This window comes from Staurois parvus, unplaced genomic scaffold (assembly GCF_062004578.1).
Source record: "Staurois parvus isolate SC_StPar_1 unplaced genomic scaffold, SC_StPar_1.0 ptg000517l, whole genome shotgun sequence".
Classification (NCBI taxonomy): Eukaryota; Metazoa; Chordata; class Amphibia; order Anura; family Ranidae; genus Staurois; species Staurois parvus.
The window spans coordinates 1,015,868-1,024,193 of record NW_028318313.1 but is presented as its reverse complement, the minus strand read 5'-3'; the positions used below and the strand labels follow the sequence as shown (position 1 = coordinate 1,024,193).

Below are 8,326 nucleotides of genomic sequence, written 5' to 3'. Positions count from 1 at the left end.
ACCACAAAGCTCCTAATTCACTCCCAGGTTATCTCTCGCCTCCATTACTGCAACTCCCTCCTCATTGGCTTACATTTACATAGACTATCCCCCCTCCAGTCTATAATGAATGTTGCTGCCAGTCCCATCCACCTTACCAACCGTTCAGTGTCTGCTACCCCTCTCTGCCAATCCCTCCTCTGGCTTCCACTCGCCTAACGAATACAATTCAAAGTACTAACAACTTACAAAGCCATCCACAACTCTGCCCTCAGCTACATCAACAACCTGGTGTCAAAATATCAGCCAACCCGCTCTCTTCGATCCTCCCAAGACCTTCTGCTCTCTAGTTCCTCATGCCACCTCCTCCTATGCTCGCCTCCAGAACTTCTCCCAAGCTTTTCCCAACCTATGGAACTCCCTACCCCAATCTTTCCAACTTTCTCCTAATCCATCCACCTTTAGATGATCCCTGAAAACCTCTCTCTTTAAAGAAGCCTATCTTTCTTCTACCTAGTAAACTGCTTTTTACTTCTTCCATCAGCTCATCCTCCACAGCTATTACCTTTTGTATCAGTCAACCCTCCCTCTTAAATTGTAAGCTGCAACAAGCAGGGCCCTCTGTTTCCTCTTGTACCAAATTGTATTGTAACTGTAATGTCTGCCTTCATTTTGTAAAGCGCTGCGCAAACTGTTGGCGCTATATAAATCCTGTATAAAAATAATAATAAATAATGGAGGTGATTGGAACACCTGAATCCAATGATGAATCCAATTATGATTATATAGTGTATATATATATATATATATATATATATATATATAGGAATAACATGAAAAAAGAGCTATGATATTGCTTGTAAATCCCTCCATCACTGCTCTAATTTCAGAGATTGAAAGATTTATCTTGGCTGTGCTAATGTTGCTGTCTATTATATCTTTTGTTTGTTTTATAGTCACATGCCTGCAGTTAAAGAATTATGTCATTATTCCACCTGATTCCATATCTGTACACAATTGCATTGCCCCAGTTCCTTCTACAGCAGAATAGTTTTAGCATGAGAAAATGTTTTCTTGACAGATGCCGCCCATTATTGACATTCAGAAATGTTTACCTAAAGTGGACCTTTCTCCCATTTCACTAAAAATCTCCCCAGAATGCATTTCTGTACACTGACATGAAATCATCTTACATTCTTTAGCTGAAGCTTATTTCCAGGAAACAGAAAAACCCTCCTTTGCAATAGGACTGCAAGGATTAAAAGCTTGTTTAGGTCTAGGGAGCGACTGCAAAAAACACTTTTACTTACACAGTCCTCGTTATCTTTGTCAATCATCACTCTCCTCTACTCCCCTCTGCTCTGACAATGGACTGCCCCTTAGCATCATCATGTCCAATGCAGGGCTAGGGGCTCTGAATTGGACTTAATGACACCAGGGGACCCGCAGCTGCAGGATTATAGAGAAGAAGCTGCAGTTTGGTTTTACAGTCTGGAGAGAGCCTGAGAAAGTGAAGGAATAGGTAATTAAAACTGCTTTTTGCTTCCCCATAGACCTAAACAAGGATTTAACCCTTGCAGCATGCAGTCCCTTTTTTTTTAGCTTTACACAAAAATGTTTTGTTTTTGACTTACAATTACTGTTTTTCAACTTCCTGGTGGAGTGAGGCACTGGTGACATAGCCCCGGCCTCAGCTCAACTCTAGGAAAGCTACAATACCAGTACCTTCCTGGGAAATCTCATCTGTAAACTGCACACCGCATGGAAAGGCACTTTTTCCCCTTCAGATGGTGTGTACTGTTCTAGTAGGAAGACCCAAAGTTTCACACTAATTTACAGGAAGTAAAGGGAGATGAATTCATCAGTGAAAATGGGCAGGAAAAGAAATATAAGGTATGCAAAGAATGATCACCCTGCAATTATCTATGTATTTCTGTCTGTAGATTGCTGCCACTAAACATTCCTAAAGGTGCCTTTATTGTGTTTATTTAAAGGTGGTGAAGGGGGAAGTTCTTCTTTCCAGCGATAGTAAACTCTTGATATATACTTAGAATGATTATAATAACTCTTACCTGTAGGTACGGTGATTATCTTCTAAGCTTGAGGCATTTAGGAGATATTCACATCGACTTCAGCACATTCTGCGGTGCTGCGATTCCCATGCACATAGGCAGGAGTGACACCATGGCGGCCTGGCCATTCAAACGACTGGAGGGAGTGAACTCTGAAGGAAGACCATGTGAAGACAGAGGCATTGGGAGTATTCACAGCTCAGTGCTGGAAAGCTGTTTAAGGGCCAGTTCACACCACAAAAACGCACTTTGGATGCATTCCGGATACGTTTTTGCTTGCAGTTCACACCACACTCCATTCTGGCATTGGACTGCATCTGATGTGAACTAGCCCTAAGGGCTGGTTCACAATAGATGCAGTCAAGTGCATTTTTTTTCTGCATCAAAAATGCATGCAGTGTTTTCCACGTATTCCAATGGCCCTGGTTCACATCAGTGCAGTCTTTTCCAGTTAGTTTCTGATGCAGAAATAAAAGTAGAGCATGCTGCATTTTTTTCTGCACAAAACCATACTTGAACATAGCAAACTGCATAGCTGCACCAGAACGGAGTGTGGTGTGAACTGTAAGCAAAAAGTTATCCAGAATGCATCCAGAGTGTGTTTTTGTGGTGTGAACTGGCCCTTAGGGCTAGTTCACACTAGATGCAGTTCAGTGCACTTTTTTCTGCATCAAAAATGCATGCAGTGTTTTCCATTTATTCCAATGGCCCTAGTTCACATCAGTGCAGTCCGTTCCAGTCAGTTCCAGTCAGTTTCTGGTGCATAAAAAAAAGTAGAACATGCTGCATTTTTCTGCACAGAACCATACTGGAACATAGCAAACTGCGTCAAAACTGCACCGGAACTGCATGTGGTGTGAACTGTAAGCAAAAGCGTATCCAGAATGCATCCAGAGTGCACTATAGACACGCAGTCCAAATGTGTTCGGATGAGTTTTTGCATGCATGCTTTTGGTGCGTTTCAGCGCATTTTTTATGCATTTCAGTTCATTTTTCCCGTTTTTCTTCAATTCAAGTAGGGACATGTGCGTTCCAGCATTTTTGGTGCGTTCCGGTGTGTTTTTGACACATTTTACCACATTCCCGTACAGTTCTGTGCAGGAAAAGTGCAGCCTGTTCTACTTTTTTTTCTGCAATCAGAACGCACTTTAACTGCAAGCACTGATGTGAACTATGACACTGACAAGCATATAACCTACTTTCTGTGCGTTTTGGATGCAGAAAAAATGCAACTGAAACGCATGTAGTGTGAACTGGCCCTAACAGGTAAGTCTGTCATAATGTGCTAGTATGCAGTACATGCGAGCACATTATGACATAAACTTCCAGAGGCCCATTTAAAAATTAGAGTTTACTATGGAGTATGGGGTTTGGGATTTTTCCCCAATCATACTTACCTAGGTGGATGCAGCATTGGTCCAATGCTGCATCTGTGCCCTGCCGGCTCTAAGTGTGAGAACTCAGCGATCACACTGTCAGTCACCACTCTCTGCTCTGCCCCCCACCCCTTTCCCCCCCGCACTCCTTCCCCCCCGCAATCACTGCCCCCCATTTCTTTCCCCCTGCACTCACTGCCCCCCCCCCCCTTCTCCGTACTCACTGGAGCACTGGGTTGTGGATTGTGGATGGGGAGGGAGCGGCTGGCTTAGGCTCTCAGCGCCTTGCTGATAGGCTGAGCCAGGTGCCACTCCAGACTCTGGTGTGGATCCCGACCTTAAGGTCGGGATCTTTCCTGAGCCTGGACCAGCTGAGTGACGTCAACCGATAGCGGGCTTCAGCCTGCTATCAACTGAAAATAGGTCACAGGAGAGCAGAAGGAACTGCACTCGTATGATCCACAGTACAGCCAAAAGAGCTTTAATGTCAGTATAAGTAGTTCTAGACTTCCATCCTCTGATGTCTGTGATGCAAGCTAGTTTTGTCACCAGTCATATCACTTACAATAACTTCAGTTCATTTGTCCATAACTAGATCACCACTTAAGCCGTAAAATGGCTGCTGCCTACAGAGGTTCAGAGATGCTCATGAAAGACTCTCTTAATAAGGCTTCTTACCTAGAGGGCTCATCAGGAGAGCATTTGGATAGATGTTTAAAGTTTAGAAGATGTGAATTATCACACAGTATGTGTCGTGATTACACAAATATGCTGACTTCCCTTCCCGTGTGCTACCTCTAATCCCATAATGTAATTGTATTGCCTGTTCTATCCTTATGCAGCCTCATCAATGTTAAACTGGTCTATTCATATACTGCACACAGTATTGTCTCTATTATCTTGAAATCTGAAAGTGAACAGATATGAGTATTTAATACCTGTACTGTGTTCATTCCTTCTCAATAGCAGATGAAATTTATAAGTAAAAAAAAAACAACTTTTCTGTTCTGGGCCACATCAGAAGCAGACAGCAGTCCTAACATAAAGCTCACAGGCTCATATTTATATATACAATATTATTACTCTACCCCAAGTCTTGCTTATATAATAAGATGCCAGTCTCCTCAGTACCAGAAAGTGTTCAGATGTCAGTGAATTAGGCTGTGTTAATTATAAGGACACCAGGAGCAAACGCAAAGCCGCAATTATTCTCAGACACAGTGACTATCTGCGCTCAGGACTTTGTCATCAGTAAAGACCATTCCACAAAAAAGGTCTGTCTGTGGTATAAAATGCATCTGCCTGTTTACTTCACATCTCATGTGATGGCAAGGAAGGATGTGGCAATTACCTTCAAAATGTTCCACTTCAGCAAGTGCCTTGTCTATGAATACATCTCTATCCCCATTTCATTTTTAGACACAAATAATAAATCGTTTGTTTTTGACTGAGTTGTTTTAGTGAGTATTTTTAAATACTACAGGAGTAGTATTCATTGAAAGTGCAGTATGTGTACGGCCTGTAACCCACTCGTTACATTGTCACAATCTTTATTTCTGTTCACTGTTTAGTTTTAGTGATTTCCATTTCTCCTTTTGCTGAAAACATATTTTCTTTCAATAATGTGATTTGTGTGTCTTTTGATCTATATTTATCACATACACTTCCTTCCTCCTAATGAAGATCACAACAAGTTCTAGAGCCTGTAAAGTAGATCAGATCTAAAAAATTAAGAAGTGCATTGTGAGCCTACCCTTGCCCTGCTCATGAAAAAAGTTAACAGGCATACAAATTTCATGTGCAGACATTGACCCTTCTCAATTGCCAGGCCTGCATTGTGGGCATCCCCTTACTCCACTCATGAAAAAGCTAACAGGAATACAGATTTCTTGTGCAGACATTGACCCTTCCCAATTGCCAGGCCTGCATTCTGGGCTTCCCCTTACTCTGCTCATGGAAAAGTTAACAGACATACAGATTTCATGTGCAGACAATGACCCTTCTCAACTGCCAGGCCTCCATTGTGGGCCTCCCCTTACTCTGCTCATGGAAAAGTTAACAGACATACAGATTTCATGTGCAGACATGGACCCTGTTGCATTGCCACACCTGCTCAGCACTGGCAGTGTCATGATCAGAAATGAAGCTGGCTGCCTCTGCTTTATTATGTGCAGCACCTGACCAGCAGAAATAAACGGAAGGGATGTCTACATATGCCAAACATGTAGACAGCCATCTATTCATTTGTATGGGTCAGGTAACATGTATATACACTGGAGCATAGTCAACTGGCTAAAAACAAAACATTGCAACTAGGTGAATGACTGCAACTGAGTTCTTCCAAGGCGCATGCTCCGCATGGTAGACTCTTGTGGCTGTGTCTACACATGGAAGTGTATCACATGGTAGACATTGCACAGTCCCTCTACAGTGTATCAAAATGATATAAGTGCAGCACTGTGATGTATATATATGTAGCAATCCATTTATATAATCAATTACTCAGTGTATCACATATATCCAGATATTGTGTAGGTAAGCGTTAGGTATTATGAAGCATACAAGTCAAATTAATGCTCTGAAAATAGTTGTTAGCAATCTGGATATCGACAACGATCTCAAACTCAACTTCAAAGGTATAAGTGCAGCATTATAAATGCAGGTAACATAAATAGCATATAATAATAAAGTGCAGAGAAGTGCATCAAAAGTGCAACTGGGTGCATCAATATGCGTCCGTGATGGCTGTAACAATAATCCAACTGGCAATAAAATCTATTAATGTCCTTTATGGCAGTGTATTAAGGTGGCGGTCTCCCTATATAGCACTTTCTAATAGGGCAGTATCTTGATTGGCCTAGTGCAGCAAGCTACACTAAGCAGTCTCATAAGGTCAAGCAATATTTAAACTGCATTTTTGAAGCAACCGTGTCCCTGGAATAATAGAAGGCCATCCGCAGAACCATCAAATCCATCATGCTTTCATCTGCATCCCATGCTGAGCTCTGTGGCTTCTTGTGTCACCCCCTACATCACTACTGTGTCCTGTAAGGGTTGGAGAGAGTGATCAGGAAATTAATTTCAGAGTAAATTTCTTTAATAAATTTAAGCCAAACATAGGAAAAGAGCGCAGCCTCTGCTCTGAGCAGATTGCTAGTGGAAAGCCAGCTTCTGAATCTGACTGAAGATATAACCACACTTCACCCAGTCAACAAGAAGGTGCATATATTTATATTCGGTATTTTCACATACAGTGGTTGTGCATTAAGTTCATCATGTGCTGTGGAGTACTTTTTGTTTAATTCAGCAGAGAAAGCTCCATATTTGAAGAACAGTACATCATGTGACTTTGGCTCCTCCTCCTAGACAAGCTCTCTTACAAGTTTTTCTAACACCTTATTAAGCAATATTCATTTCTTTTTTTGCCCTCTTTGTAATGCACAATTTACAATTGTGCAGACGGCCATACATCTGCTTTTTAGAAAAAGTGCAAAGTCTATTTCATAAAAGAAATAATTCAAAATGTCCAAGACTAATAAAAACAATCTTTTATCATAAATATATTTCTATAAATATACATGATATGTACATACATGCAGCAAGGAGTCACAGTTAAAAAAAAATATGTTTTAGAAATCCTTTATCATTCATTCACAGATATTTCAAAATTTCCATAGCATTCAAGCTGTTCATCTAGAAAAACAGATCAGAGGACAAATTCCATCCAACAAAACGGGTTCTGTGTTGGGTAAACCTATAGAAGGTAAAGCCCGTAGTGTGCAAGATATTCTAAAAATACACGTAAAAAAACTAAAAAAAATCATGTAGGAACCACATATGGGAAATGTATGTTCAACAACTTCGAAGTCCAACTGTTAACTTATCTAACAATACAAAAATCCAGGCAGTGAAGTATAACTAATTCCAAGTCTTCAGAATTCTCCTTCCAGTATTTGGCCGATTGCCACCAAAAGGTCAGAAAACTTGGGGCGTCCTTCTGGCTTCTAGAAAAAGAAGAGAGAAATCATAATTTTCCCCACAATAAAGTTCAGTCGCTTTAGTAACAAGCTTGCTATGAGCAATCTTCTAACTGCAGATGTCCTAAAATGAGAAACAGAATCTGTAGATTATGGACTTGTATCTCATACTAGGCCTAGGTTCACACAGGTAATGAGGCTCGTGTTTGCTCGGGTAGAGCAAGCCCTCCATTTGAATGAAGGTCAGGGAATGCATGCAATTTACAGGTATTTCCGGCTAAGAGGGGATTTTCAATATTAAAACATTAGGAAACCCCCTCTCTTCCTAGGTACAAGTTTTTTAACCAGAGAATATTTGCATAGACAGCCATACAAACAAAATGAAACAGTGTCCCTTACCCCTCCCTTCCCACATGCACCCCTTGGGGCAGAACAATGGAAGTAGGTACTAGGTTCAAAGAGAGATCTACAATTAAAGCAAACTAAAACTTAACCTATTGCTAGTCTGACACCCCCTGGGACCCACTCAGGGGAGGATTGGGAACATTTGTCCTGGGGGCAGACACAACCAACTAAGCCTTTCATGGTAAAGAAAGAGTTCTTTAGGCTAAAGAAAGTGCACCACACAAAGTGTGCCACATAGATTGGTGGACAGTCCATTGTGACACATATTTGTACATCTTCCAGTACCAGCTTGATTTGTAGCACTTGGCATTTTGCACATGATAGCTCAGAGCTGTAGTTGGTGCTGGAAGCAGGTAGCTATAAAATTCCAGGCATGTAACAGAAAATTGAGTTATCCTAAGTAGATTGAATATATTACATTTGCTAGGAGCATAATTAATTGTTTTTCTTTTTCCATTCTTTCCTTCATATATACAACATGTATATGTATTTTGTTCTGTGCTTCCAAAGACTGGGT

At 41.1% G+C, this 8,326-nt stretch overlaps 1 protein-coding gene across 3 annotated transcripts in view; it reads right to left on the bottom strand.

The window, feature by feature from the left end:
• Window positions 1-6,960: 6,960 nt before the first annotated feature.
• Window positions 6,961-8,326, bottom strand: part of TEC (tec protein tyrosine kinase) — a 145,688-nt gene continuing 144,322 nt past the window's right edge. For all 3 annotated transcript variants that reach the window (XM_089690119.1, XM_089690117.1, XM_089690118.1), the window contains exon 18: window positions 6,961-7,431. In XM_089690119.1, the coding sequence (XP_089546245.1) occupies window positions 7,360-7,431 (72 nt within the window). In that variant the 3' untranslated portion in view covers window positions 6,961-7,359. The remainder of the gene's footprint in view (window positions 7,432-8,326) is intronic.